This window comes from Momordica charantia (assembly GCF_013281855.1).
Source record: "Momordica charantia cultivar OHB3-1 chromosome 11 unlocalized genomic scaffold, Mcharantia_2.0 BLBB01000011.1, whole genome shotgun sequence".
Classification (NCBI taxonomy): Eukaryota; Viridiplantae; Streptophyta; class Magnoliopsida; order Cucurbitales; family Cucurbitaceae; genus Momordica; species Momordica charantia.
This window is the reverse complement of record NW_028275159.1, coordinates 2,587,079-2,600,504: the sequence shown is the minus strand read 5'-3', so window position 1 is coordinate 2,600,504 and position 13,426 is coordinate 2,587,079. Positions and strand designations below refer to the sequence as shown.

The following is a 13,426-nucleotide window of genomic DNA, read 5'->3' as shown; positions in this document are numbered from 1 at the left end:
AAAAAAAGAAAAGTTTGCAAATTTAATTGACAAAAGAAAAAAAAAATATATATATATTAATAATCAATTTTCTGTCCCAATAAATCGCACCGATCGTGGCGGGCTTTAGCTTTCAGCAATGAACAATCCGACCATTTTCATCGCCACCATTTCATCTTCTTCCTCTTCTTCGTTATCCACATTTTCTCTCTCTGCCGCTTCCACTGTTCTCTACAGGTGAGTTTCGGTCTTGATCTGTTTACTCTGGACTTGTTCTTCCTTCGAAATTTTGTTTCGTTTGCTTGAGATCTTCTCCTCCTCAATGTATTAAGTTCTAAGAAACTTAAATCTTGAGGATTCTAGTCAATAATTCTTGAAGGTTTGTCTTGGCGGCAGATTAGTCGTTGAGCAGTGCTGAGAAATTTGAGTTTTTCGTCCTCCTAGTTTTAGTAGTTTTACATTTCTCTCTGCCTGTTCTATTTTGGGGCCGAAATGACGTTTTTAATATAACCCACCCAAAAAAGGGAAAACGTGGAGATGATTACACGTTTTTTGGATTTCTCTGGAGCCGAAAATCTCCGATTTTAATTCGTCGATTTGGATCTCTGATTTAGAATGGTCGGTAGTGATTGGGAAAAGTTTAGATTGTAAAGAATATTTTATCGACATTCTATTTAATTCGGGCTAAAGATCAAAGTCGATAATTCTTTAGTCTTTTGTTATTGACCAAGTTTGAAGTAGGCTTTAGACTTCATAGACGAACCAGTGTTAGATCCTGAAATTTCATTTGTGTTTAATAGATGGGGAGGTTTTGTACTGGTATCCATGGGATGCGTGTTTTTCCATAGATCAGCGGGGTGAGCTGAAGAACATGGTTATACATAGACTTTGTGAAAGGAAATATGGAGACATAGTTCTTGTTGTACCTTGATTAAGGATCTTGTTTATTTTTCATCTACAACAAGCAAAAATTGAAAAGTTGGAGTCTAATAACTTGGACATATCCAAGTATTGGTTTCGAGGACTTTCTTTGATTTTGAATGATCATAAGTATTAAAAAGAAGCTAGCTGGGTGAGAAAATAAAAAATGTTTTGTATCTTTAAGTTGTTGGTGCTGGATACAGGATACCTTCATCTTAGATTCTTGACCTGTTCAATTTATTTGTGAAATTTTGGCATTTGATCACCTTACGAAACGTTAAACTGGAAATATTTGTAACAGAGCTTTTCTGGATTTTCTTAAATGGAGAGAAGATGCATAAGGAAAGGTTGATTACATTGTCATTGCATACAGATGTAGAATCTTTCCATTAAAACTTTAAAGTGGTTTATGTCTGGCATACACTCGAGTCTAGACTGAATTGATAATTGTAATGTTCTTGAAATAATTACTCAACTTTTATTCTTGCTTGCATTTAGATCCCTATTGTTTGTTCATCCATTTGATATAGTCTTGGGATTTCAGATTATAACTCTGGACCCAGCCTCCATAATCATGAAGCAATTGTGGATTTAGTCGTTTTTGTTAGCTGCAAGAAACTTCAGTCTCTCCCAGTGTTTGGTCCGACAGAGTGATGTTTCTGTTCCAATTATTAACAAAGCTATATGGTATCTGGAAAGTATTCTAAAATGAAGTCTCAAGCAGTTTTTGATGTCGAACTTGTCAGTTCTACTCAGAGCATAAAACATGAGTTCTGGCCTCTAGATGAAATCGATCCAGTCCAAGCGAAGTTCCCATGCTGTTTGGTTTGGACTCCACTCCCTGTTGTCTCTTGGTTGGCACCATTCATCGGCCATGTTGGCATTTGCAGGGAGGATGGAGTAATTTTAGATTTCGCGGGATCAAATTTTGTCAATACCAATGATTTTGCATTTGGTTCTGTTGCAAGATACCATCAACTTAACAGAGAAAAAGTAAGTCCATAATCACAATTTACACAAGTTTCATGAAATTAACCACCTGTGAAAATATGCTGATTGAGGTGTATAAATTTCACTTGTAAAGTTGAATGAGAATTGTCTGTGATGTTCCAACCAGGAATATTATTCACTTAGAGAATGCAGTACTTTGTACTTAAACTATTTACTGTTTCCTTGCTAGGTATCATATTCTCTGTTAAACTAGTTATTTTCTCTGTAAACGGTGTAGAATTTACCGATGGATCGGTAACAGTCGTATCGAAACCTTACATTTTTCCTTTGCAGTGTTGCTTCCCGACAAGCTTAACTGCCCATATTTGCAAGCAGGGCTACCAGCATTCACAATATGGAACTGCCATTACCTGGGACGATGGCCTACAATCGAGCTCACGGTATTTCGAGCATAAATCCTACAATCTTTTCACATGCAACTGCCATTCATTCGTGGCCAATTGTCTGAACCGTGTTTGTTACAATGGATCGATGAGTTGGAACATGATAAATGTAGCAGCTCTGATTCTGTTAAAGGGGCATTGGGTTGATTGGATGTCAATCGTAAGATCATTCCTTCCCTTTGTTGTGGTTCTCTGCCTGGGAATTGCCATGGTTGGGTGGCCCTTCTTGATTGGTCTGTCATCTCTCTCTTTACTTCTGGTGGGATGGTTTCTTGTGGGTACTTATTGTATGAAAAACCTGTTGGAATGCTAGATTTTGTTGTTCATCTTTTGTAATTCACAATCACAGAATGGCTTATACTTGGTTGCGGTTGCAGTTTGGAGAGATTATGTTTTTTCATATTGTTGAACTTTGAAGTTAATATTATAATGTATAGGGAGATGCTCTATTTTCCAGCATTGAGTTTGTGAAATTGATAATTATAATAATTAATGCATTTTATTTCTTTGCAGAGGTTTAGAAAGTGCATGATAAAGGTATAAATACTAATCAAACTGTAGTTCCCCATCTTCTAGTTGTGCTATTTGATCATTGATGATCAAATTGATATGAATTTGTTAATTTCTTGATATTTAAGTTTTTCATGAAGATTAATTCCATTTACTTATACTTGATAATAAATGAAAATTCAATACGAATTTTTTTTAGTATTTAAATTGTTATATTTTTACCTGTTTTGACTTGTTATTTTTGTTAAATTACAAGTTTGACTTTAAAGTTTTAAAGGTTGAAATAAATCTTTGAAATTAAAAAAAAAGTAATAAAACTTGAAAGATTAACTATAAAAGTTTAGAGAAAAATTATAATTTAAAATTAAAATTATTACATGTAATAATAAATATAAATTACCATCCAAATTTTTTTTTTACAGTTGTAAATATGACAAAAATATTTAGCAAAATTAGTTAAATAGCAATTACATTTAGTTTTTTCAAATATCACACTTTTAAAAGAAAAAGGGAGGGTCCAATTTTAAATGACAACTTTACCTAAATGTTATATATCTATAATATTTGTGAATTATTGATATATGTACGTGATACATATCTTATATACTATTAATATGAGTTTCTGACATACTTGCAATATATATGTGATATATATTCGATGTACTATTGATATGAGGATGAGGATTGTGGAACATGTATGTGATATACATCTAATATACTATTTATATAAATGTTTGATATACTTGATACAAGTGGAAATATTTATTATATTTGAAAATTCAAAAAAGAGGTGACATACATAAAAAAAAAATTGCTATGCGCTGCCATTCCACTTTTCTTTTTAATTGAAAAAGAAATAACAATACTTGAAAAAAAAATTTAAAAAAAAAAATGAAAAATAGTTTTAAGAGGGAGAGAGAATTGAATGCGATTGGTGACCGGTGAAGATGTCCCCGTCCCAATCCATCGGAGCGAGTCTCAGCCGATTCCGACTCGGAAATTCCGATTGGTAGCCGATTCCATACGTCCTGCACTCAAATCCAAGTTATCAATACCGAGTCGTCATCCAGGTTCACCGTCTCACAATCTCAACTCTACCCAACCGCACCGATTCAACTACCAACTTCTGTGCTGTACTTTACTTGTTTTCAATTTCCAACGTTTCTGTGCCCATAATCGAGCTCTCTCGCCCCTTTTTTCGCGCTATTTTCTGCTGTTCCAAAATTTCCACTCGAACCATGTCGTCTTCTTCATCGCCTGAGAATGGGAACGATCCGGAAACTGCCCGAAGAGACCGAATTCTCTCCACCAAGCTGTATTTTGATGTCCCTTCTTCAAAGGTACTGGAATTCATATGCTTAATCCCAGTCTGCATATAAGCTGGCTGCTTCTAGGTGTCGCCTGTACCCATGTGTATTTCTGGATTTTGGTGAAAACAGGTGCCGGTTATTTATTCGTCGTCGTACGACATCTCATTTCTTGGAATAGAGAAGTTGTAAGTAACTGCTGCTTAATTGCTTGTACTACTGTATTTTAGTTTAAAACTCATTGAGTATGGTGTTTGATTGATTGGTAGATATCTTTTGCTTGTTCTTCTCTTTCCTGCTTTCTTTGTGTTCTCGATCACGTGAAATCAGGATTTATGGGAATTCCGTTCCGTTTCTTTCATAGTGAACGGATGCTGTTGAACATGCTGGGAATGCCTTTTAGTTTCAGTTCTTTTCTTCTGATCAATCTGTATTAGTATCTTGCGTCCGTTTAAGGAGTTCGAAGACAATTTTAGTTGGCTTTTCTTAAAAACTCTATTTTATTTAGTTGGTAAGTAGTTAGTGGGAAATCGTGCCTGTAGGCATCCATTTGATTCGAAGAAATGGCGTCGCGTGTGCCAATTCCTTGTTGCTGCTGGAGTTTTGAGGAAAGATCAAATTGTCGAGCCTTTGGAAGCTAAGAAGAATGATCTTCTTGTTGTACGTTTTCAGATTCCACCTTTTGTGTTAACATTTGCGCTCCCTCTCTCTCTTTGTCCATGAATCCTCAAATTACAAAATTCATGAACTCGCAGTGCCACTATTTATTTGAAATATCATTGGAAAATCCTATCTTGGTAATTGTTGTTTATGTAGTAAGACTAAACTGACACATTCACAAATTTTAGAAATTCAACAATGATGCATCTTCTCTCTGGTAATATTTGATCAGGTACATCCCCAATCATACTTGGATAGTCTGAAGAACAGTTTAAATGTTGCAAAGATCATTGAGGTATTGAATCTTATATCCCCTTGCTCTGTGAATCATTTTAGTTGCACTTTTATTATAATTTGGCTTAGTTAAACATTATCTGCCGTGAAGGTAACTAGTTATTCGTTTCTTCTAGGAAGTGGGATTTTAGTCTTATGGTACAAGTCACAGGCATACTCTTTTAGAACTTTAAGTCGAAGTTCCCTTTTCAAATGCTTTTCAAAAACATGGTGAGAATTGTAATGTGTGAAACCTGGAGATGTTTCATTTTTTGGAGATTGACAGTTATATTTATTCATTAACTGATTCAGTTGCAGGTTGTAGTCTTTTAACTTTGACTGATCTGAACTACTACAATATAGGTCCCTCCCGTTGCAGTGTTTCCTCATTGTATTGTGAAGAATAAAGTTCAACGCCCATTTCGTAACCAGGTGAACTGTGGTTCATCTCAAACTCTTTTTCTCTCCCTTTTTCCATGTTAATTAAGTTTAAAATGGGTTGTAATTTTTGCTGTATGCTGCTGCAGGTTGGAGGAACTATATTAGCTGCAAAACTAGCAAAAGAGAGGGGATGGGCCATCAATGTAGGAGGTGGCTTTCACCACTGTTCAGCAGAACTAGGAGGGGGGTTTTGTGTGTATGCAGATATTTCTCTGTGCATTCACTATGCCTTTGTTCAGTTAAATATATCAAGGTACACTGTACATAGAGTTGCACCATGATGACCTAAACGAACTCATACAGAGTTGAGTTTAGTTTCACATCAATTACTTGTAGTAATTAACCCTTATCCTTGTGATATGCGACATTTGCAGGGTAATGATTATTGATCTTGATGCCCATCAAGGAAATGGCCATGAAATGGATTTTGCCCATGATAGTATGGCAATTCAATTTTTCGGTAATAGCTTTCAACTAGCTCTCTTTCGGAATGCTAATGTTTTATTTGTACTAGCAGGACGGGTATATATTCTTGATATGTTCAATCCTGGAATATATCCATTTGTAAGTTACACTGATATTCCTTGCAGCATCTCTGAATGAAATTATTGATTTTGCTGTTCTTTGTTTGCCCTTGTGTTAGTTTTTCTAGAGCTGCTAAGGCAACACAGTTTCCTATTTCCATCACATTTTCAAATTCTCTATTACCACTGTACTCGAGCATAAAAGTTTTGGATGACTCTCTCCCTTTGTGTATGTGTCGTATCTCAGGATTATGAGGCAAGGAGATGCATTGATCAGAAAGTTGAAGTAGATGTAAGTAATGCTTGTTATGGAGATAAATTTTGTTTGTTTCTCTTCTTGCCCGCATGTTACATGGGTACATTTTCTATTGCAGAGTGGGACCAAAACAAGCGAATACTTGAAGAAATTAGAAGAAGCACTTGAGGTAGCTTTTCTTGCAGTTCATTTTTTAATTTAATTGCTTATATAGTTAACTTCTTTGTGATTTTGAAACTTTTCTTTTTGCCTTGTACCTTTTGAGGTTTACAAGTCTGGTGCAACAGAGTCATCCCCTCCCACACTCTGCATCTGAAGTTTATAACATTTGGTGTTGGGGAATGAGCAATCTTAATTTGTTACGAACTCTCTGCTAATTTTCACCATGTTAATGTTAGATTGCTGCCACTTCGTATGATCCAGACTTGATTGTTTACAATGCTGGGACTGATATTCTAGATGGAGATCCTCTGGGCTTGTTAAAGGTAACTAACTCTGTCCCCAAATTAGTTCTGCAAGAAGTTGGTTTCTCCTTTCTCGCTTGCTGGTTCTAGCAAAAAGTTAGTCAGTTGTCTTGTTGGCTTATATACACAGTAATGTGCAGATTAGTGCTGGCGGAATAGCTATGAGAGATGAAAAGGTTTTCAAATTTGCTCGAACGAGGAACATTCCCATTGTCATGCTGACATCAGGTCTCTTTCCCTTGCATGAGCATGTCAATGCGATGAATGAAGTTTATATAGTTATGACAAGATATAGAATATGCTCCTTTTTAATCATGTTTGACCTTTCTCTCTTGTAAAAGATAAAAAGTACACTCATCCTTCCCTTTTTATTTCATACTAACTTTGAACTCTTTGACCAAGTGGTAAATTATCTCATTGGACCCTTTTTATTTTCATATGTTAAATAATTACTACATACCATTTTTATTTAAAATCTCTTCTATCTAAACAACACTTTACATCTTTCTTCTTTTCATTCATCTTCAATCTTCATATTGCGAGGTATGTTTATCCTGCTACGTTAAAGTTAATTTCATTATAGTACCATTTTTTGCATTACCAAAATCATAAGTTTGGGTGGTATCTGGAGATTTAAATGAGGAAGAGTATGAATGTAACATTTTTTGTCAACGAGAATTATTTTCTTGTCAACAATATAACCTATCTTGGTACTATGGAACTTTTTTCTCGATCATGAGAAAAATGTTATCATGAAGCGTAGTTCTTGTGGATCGGCAAAAGTCTTGGTGAATCTGTAAAGATAATAATTTGTTCTTGAAACCTTAGGAATGGAATTAAGAGAGCTGGTATGATAAGAAACTGCTCAAATAATAGAGGATATTTTTACCATTTCATACTTCACTTCAATGAATCAACTTTATCATATTTAAGAAAACATCCCATTTTCCAATTTTAATTTAAATGTGGTTTTTTAAAATAAAAACTCTATTAAAAATGTAGATGAAATATATGTGGTGACCTTGATTTGTTGCTATCTTCATTATAGTCTCTTGGAGTAATTTTTATTAACAGATAATTTTCAAAATTCCATTTTCAGGTGGTTACATGAAATCTAGCGCCAAAGTCATAGCTGATTCAATCGAAAATCTCTCGAAGCAGAGTTTAATCGATACAGGAAGCTCTCCGGGCTGAATATAGCTAGCAAGTGAGCTATTTTGTTTCCTCTAATATTAAGTCAGTAGCACGTACCATTTGGCATAGCTTTTCTGTAATAATGTCTGTATGCATATGTACAAATTTGGGGCAGAACTGTGTTCCGGTACTATATCCATGTCCCCCCATGTGGGAAATGCATTATTGTAACTTATCCTCTGGTAATTACCCATGAATGTTTATAAATACTGGAATAGAAACAAACTCAATGATTATAGAATCTAACAGTTGAACTGTTATTTTAACTCCTCTCTTTTCCCTTGGATTTCCCGGAGGGGAAATCAGTATGAGTAATTGAATAAGTTTGGTCAATGTCGATATTTTTAATTGAGGAAAATCTAAATTGACTTCAAGATCTGCCTTATTTAAATTCTCGACCATTTGGAATCATTGATCAAAACCATGGATATTGATTAATCAAGATCATCTGGACTTCTTAGATTCTAAGATAATATTGTGTTGAACTTAGCAATCAAGCGTTAGTTTGATTAGTTTGATCTCTCTCTTTTAATACTTTCATGTACACATCTAGTGAATGTTGGAGTTCTTTGGATGCAAGTGGACTCATTCAAGATATTGTTCTTCTAGTTGGCCTAGTAGTACAAGCCTCATGTGTGATATGTGAAAGAAAGTATTAAGGACTTTGAGAGGAGGAGTTCAAACTCTATATTAGTACTACTAGAAAATTAAAATTTCACGAATTTTTGTAATAATCAAATATTGTTAGGTTGATGTCTGGTGGGATGAGTCGAAATTTTGTAAGATTAACAAATTTACGGTATGAGATAAGTCATACCAACCTTACTTTAGCGGCAAGCCAGATATCCTTAAAACGGATGAAAAGGGAAATCAGTGTGCCTTGTGGTTGGAATTGAATATAATAATGGGGTAAAGTTAGGAGGGGTGAAATCGAAGGCAAGGCGACACGAAAATCCAAGGTCCTGGTGGGATGAGTGAGGACAAAACCAACATTGAGTTTGATTGGAGGCAGAGAAGGCAGCATTATAAGCCCGAGGTTGATGTCTGATCCCCATGGCTTATGTAATCATCAAGCCCTTCTCTTCAGGCCTTCCTCCAATGCCCTCTTCTCAACCCCGACCAACTCTCATAGACTTGTAGTCTTTTCTTCACTCTTAGGTTTTCGCAGTCTGTCCCATGACCCCACCACTTTTCTATCTAATCAGTAATCCCAACACACAGAAATCTTATAAACGTTTGTAAAAACTTAAAGATGAGAATGAGATCTGTGCAAGCATAAGAAACAAAACCATGTTGTAAAAATGTCTGGTCAAAGTCAAACAAAGCTCCGGCTGGTGTTTGAGAAACAGAAGAGAAAAAAGGGGGCAGGCCCAGAAATTTCTGGATGCAGACATGTTTAAAGCTGTCAACAATCTCTCTTACCTTTTTTCCTTTCTTTCTTTGTCAAACTCTGCATTGATACAACAAACCAAGTACTGGATGAGGATGAATGACCCCCCTGGCCCCTATGCCATATCGTTTCACCTTTAATTATCACAAATATCAACCCATTTTAAATCTTATATAATATTTATATTCTTTCTTTTCTTTTTTATTTTTTGAGGTTGAAGTGTGAGGAAGAGTTCAGAATTAAGATCACGCAGGAGTTTGTTACACATTTCACATGATCCACGAATCTCCAGCTTTGCCTTTCCAACGATTACCACAGCCCCTTTTACATTTTAGCCCTTCCCCTCTCTCTCTCTCTCTCTCTCTCTCTCTCTCTCTCTCTCTCTCTCTCTCTCTCTCTCTCTCTTATGAATTATGCAATTTGAGACTGAAAAGTCTGAATCCCTACAGCTGTATATGAATTGTGTATCACAATAGGTTTACTCGTAATCTTAGATAACAAATCTGCATACTGAATTGAGGCTCGATTTTTCAGGTTTATAAAAATTCTATTTGCAAGCTAAATGTCTGTGGAGAGCATTGAAAAATGGGAACTTTTATGAGGCATAGCATTTATAATCTGCAGAAAGTGCGAGCTTTATGATCCCAAATGACAGCTAGCTGGATGGATAGTTGCAGCAAAGTTGAATGAACTGTTATGAATATTGATGGGTAAATTACAAGGATGGTCAAAACCCAAAAAAGAGTTCGTGTTGTAGCTGCTGTTGATACCTCGGTAAGACCCAAATTTTAGTCTCTTTCTCTTTCTCTTTCTCTTGTCTTTTTCTCATCAAAACATACAAATTAGCTTTTGCCCAAGCCTCCCCTCCTTTTAGCTCAACACATGAACATGGACCTTCCTCATATTTTTGTGTCTGGTGCTTTGAATTGAATCAGTAGTATCAGATCCAACTACTTAATTTTGGTAGCTTATGTTATGATGACTAAAATTTAGTTATTTAACTCACGTATTAGGGGTGGAATTAAGAGTTTGAAATTAATTTGACTAAATCGATGACTCGATCGATGGGTGCCAACCAATAGTCTTGTATTGATTTTACATATCCCTTATGGATTAATCATATGAAAAGAAGTTAAGTACATTGCTTCAAAAAAAAAAAGTTAAAGTACATGTATTAATCAATGGGAAACAAAAAAGTTAAGTACATGTATTAATCAATGGAAAATGCATGTACTACTATTTATATAGCGTTTGGAAAAAAAAATCAATTAGGTCAAAGTTGGCATCACTAATTTCAAACTAATTGATTCGACCAACTTTCTCTCCAAATGTATATGTTCAAAATTCAAATATTAGGAAATGATCTAAAAATATGTTAGGCTGATGACTCATAGATTATGATAAATTTAATCATTATTACATTACGAGTTGGAGACATGCATACTAAAAAATAATAATATCTACGGTTGGAAAGGTAATCATAACTTATAGACACTTACTTTAATCTTTGAATGTACTTATGATCCAAATTATTCGTGATATTAATTAACATATAAATGATAATCCCATATGAATAATATTTAGACACTGATGTCTTTACTTATCTTCATACAAATCAGTAAAAATATCTTTCTTCTCTCTTATTTGTTAAACATTTAATGGTGGTGGATAAAATATGAGTGCATCATGGTCCAAAGGAAAGTGGTCCCCACCCCTCCCCCATGCATCTACTTGCTTCATCTGTCATGTACTTTTTTTTTTCTTTTTTCTTTTCTTTTCACATTATATATATAAAGTGTTGAATCCGTTTTGGGGCAGATTGAAGGAGAGAAGAGGAAATAGAATAGATGTAATCTGATTCTGTTGTGTAATGGCGGCGAAAACGTCACCGTTGCAGGGATTGGAGGCAGATGAATACGCAGAGTTGGAGCCACTGATTGAAAATTACCACAAGTTCGAAGCCTCTCCCAACACCTGCACTTCCCTCATCACCCAGCGCATCGACGCTCCCCTCGACGCTGTCTGGCCCTTCGTCCGCAGCTTCGACAACCCCCACAAGTACAAGCACTTCATCAAAAGCTGCAACATGACAGGTCCGGACGGAACTTTTGCGTCAAATCTATTAGACACAAATTAAACTGCTAACGCTTAAACCTTGCAGTTTAATATTGTTTTACCCTGTGAGTTACGGTGAATTTAATCTTTTTATTTGAATTACAGGGGACGGTGGAGTCGGCAGTATAAGAGAAGTGACTGTCGTCTCTGGCCTCCCGGCGTCGACCAGCACGGAGAGACTGGAGATATTGGACGACGAGAATCATATTTTGAGCTTCAAGGTGGTCGGAGGGGAGCACCGGCTGAACAATTACCGATCAGTGACGTCGGTGAATGAGTTCAAGAAAGATGGGAAAGTTTACACCGTCGTTTTGGAGTCCTACGTCGTCGACATACCGGAGGGGAACACCGGCGAGGACACCAAGATGTTCGTCGACACTGTAATCAAATTGAATCTTCAGAAACTTGCTGGGGTTGCCACGGCGTCTCTGCACGACAATGAGTAGAGGTTGCGGCGGCGGCGGTGGCGGAGACTCTGGCGGCGGTTCATGGGGTGGGATCTTTTTTCTTGTTTCTTTTTTCTAATGTGTTGTATGATGATGACGATTAGTGGTGGGTCGGTATGTTTTTTGCAAGTTGGAATTTGATTTTAGCTTGTTCTGATTTATTGGGTTTGCAGATATTGGATTGGTTGAGACTTGGGATTGGGAAGAGATAATCATTCACTATATATATATTTTGGACAAATATTGTCTTAATTGATTTCTTATCAATAAAAGATTAGATGGGTTTTTCTGGGAAGCTTAAAAGTAATCAAATTTAATTTCATGATTCTTTCTTACTTTCAAATGAGAATTATACAAAGTTATAAAATTCGAATGATTTTTTCATTTTTTAAATATAGAGTTATAATTTTATCTTGAATTCGGGTCTTTGGTAAGTTTATATGTGGTATAAGTAGATAAGTTATGTGTAGGTTGACATGTAAAATTATTTTAATGGTAAAAAATTAAACCTTCATGTTATTAATATCTCAACTATTGAAATTAAGCTAATAATTTTTTAATTTTTTTCTAAAATCCATTATGATGTTCATAATATAACCTTTTATTGTAGTATTTTTGTTCGATATTTATCAATTATCTCACTCTCTTCCAATTTGAGCATAATTGGACTTAGTGTACTTAAAAAATATCTCTCTCTTTTGTTTTTTATTTTATATTCAAAATGATTGAGATAGAAGTGTTGTATTTAACTTATATTGAATGGCATATTAAGTTAAATTAAATTTAGCGGTGGATGAAGTTTATGTATAAAATATGGGTTAGATTGATAGATGAATTAAATGTGTAATAATGAATATGGGTACCAAAGATGAGATGCTTTTCACATGCAATTGCGTGATTTGAACATCATCACAAGTCCATTATTGGATTATTTGCTTGTTAAGGAAATTTATTTTTTCTTATCATAAGATTGTGTCACTTGAAATTATATACAGTTGACTTTTTCAGCCAGCCCTCTTAATTATTTTGACGGTTTCCAACCAAATATGTATTATTGTACACTTTATTTTTTCTCGCCTCCTCTATTTCTATTTGTATTTGTATGGTAGTTTTAAATACTATTTTGGTATATAAATTAAAATAAAATATCATAACTAAAATAATATTCAAAATGAACCTTGTACTCGAAAGCACCGTCTCGTAGTACTTTTAAAAATCCGAATATTAATTTAAATAATCGTTCCAAAATTAATACAAAATGGGTTTTCAAATTTTTTTGAAAAACTTGAAGAACAGTTTTAAAGATGGATGGAAGTTGGGTGTAAAAAATTTGTGAATCCCCAAAGTTTGGATTTTCAATGACAGAGACCGAAAGATGAAAAACCGGTGGAGATTGCTTGTGAACAGACCATAGAGAACATGTGACCTTCAAACTTCATTATCAAAAAACTTGCATTAAAAATGAAGATTGCCTTTTCAGTTCATGAGCAGTAGTGAACACAAAAGAGCTTTTTGAGTCACCAAACCCTTTTTGTCAACTTTCAAGTTGCAA

General features: G+C 35.0%; 3 protein-coding genes across 11 annotated transcripts; all 3 read left to right on the top strand.

Moving 5' to 3' along the window:
• The first annotated feature begins 57 nt into the window (after positions 1–57).
• RTE1 (protein REVERSION-TO-ETHYLENE SENSITIVITY-like protein (DUF778)) lies at positions 58–2,808 on the top strand. Its single transcript, XM_022286295.2, has 3 exons — positions 58–216; positions 1,445–1,893; positions 2,185–2,808. The coding sequence occupies exons 2-3, from the start codon at positions 1,585–1,587 to the stop codon at positions 2,605–2,607; spliced, it is 732 nt and encodes a 243-aa protein (XP_022141987.1). The 5' UTR covers positions 58–216; positions 1,445–1,584; the 3' UTR covers positions 2,608–2,808.
• Positions 2,809–3,646: 838 nt separating this feature from the next.
• HDA2 (histone deacetylase 2) lies at positions 3,647–9,990 on the top strand. Of its 8 annotated transcripts, none has more exons than XM_088119705.1 (13): positions 3,659–4,144; positions 4,244–4,299; positions 4,654–4,771; positions 5,004–5,066; positions 5,408–5,476; positions 5,572–5,738; positions 5,860–6,049; positions 6,257–6,301; positions 6,384–6,434; positions 6,664–6,750; positions 6,870–6,957; positions 7,829–7,936; positions 9,534–9,704. In XM_088119705.1, the coding sequence occupies exons 1-12, from the start codon at positions 4,043–4,045 to the stop codon at positions 7,921–7,923; spliced, it is 1,131 nt and encodes a 376-aa protein (XP_087975831.1). In that variant the 5' UTR covers positions 3,659–4,042; the 3' UTR covers positions 7,924–7,936; positions 9,534–9,704. The 8 variants fall into 8 exon arrangements, with proteins under 8 accessions (XP_022140236.1, XP_087975831.1, XP_087975830.1 ...); XM_088119704.1 differs by having other exon boundaries at positions 9,527–9,704; XM_022284518.2 differs by lacking the exon at positions 9,534–9,704 and adding an exon at positions 9,848–9,990 and having other exon boundaries at positions 3,660–4,144.
• PYL2 (PYR1-like 2) lies at positions 9,947–12,100 on the top strand. 2 transcript variants are annotated; one of them, XM_022284555.2, is made up of 3 exons: positions 9,947–10,087; positions 11,211–11,406; positions 11,534–12,100. In XM_022284555.2, exons 1-3 carry the CDS (start codon positions 10,037–10,039, stop codon positions 11,872–11,874), a joined length of 588 nt encoding a protein of 195 aa, XP_022140247.1. In that variant the 5' UTR covers positions 9,947–10,036; the 3' UTR covers positions 11,875–12,100. The 2 variants fall into 2 exon arrangements, with proteins under 2 accessions (XP_022140247.1, XP_022140256.1); XM_022284564.2 differs by having other exon boundaries at positions 11,132–11,406.
• Positions 12,101–13,426: the final 1,326 nt, after the last annotated feature.

Bases quoted from the DNA above. Each gene is read 5' to 3' on its own strand.
- HDA2 (XM_022284518.2), top strand. From the start codon at position 4,043: ATGTCGTCTTCTTCATCGCCTGAGAATGGGAACGATCCGGAAACTGCC. The intron at 5,477-5,571 runs GTGAACTGTGGT...ATGCTGCTGCAG, and splicing joins AACGCCCATTTCGTAACCAG to GTTGGAGGAACTATATTAGC. The intron at 6,958-7,828 runs GTCTCTTTCCCT...TTCCATTTTCAG, and splicing joins CATTGTCATGCTGACATCAG to GTGGTTACATGAAATCTAGC.
- PYL2 (XM_022284555.2), top strand. From the start codon at position 10,037: ATGGTCAAAACCCAAAAAAGAGTTCGTGTTGTAGCTGCTGTTGATACC. The intron at 10,088-11,210 runs GTAAGACCCAAA...TCACCGTTGCAG, and splicing joins TAGCTGCTGTTGATACCTCG to GGATTGGAGGCAGATGAATA. The intron at 11,407-11,533 runs GTCCGGACGGAA...TTTGAATTACAG, and splicing joins CAAAAGCTGCAACATGACAG to GGGACGGTGGAGTCGGCAGT.
- RTE1 (XM_022286295.2), top strand. From the start codon at position 1,585: ATGGTATCTGGAAAGTATTCTAAAATGAAGTCTCAAGCAGTTTTTGAT. The intron at 1,894-2,184 runs GTAAGTCCATAA...TTTCCTTTGCAG, and splicing joins ATCAACTTAACAGAGAAAAA to TGTTGCTTCCCGACAAGCTT.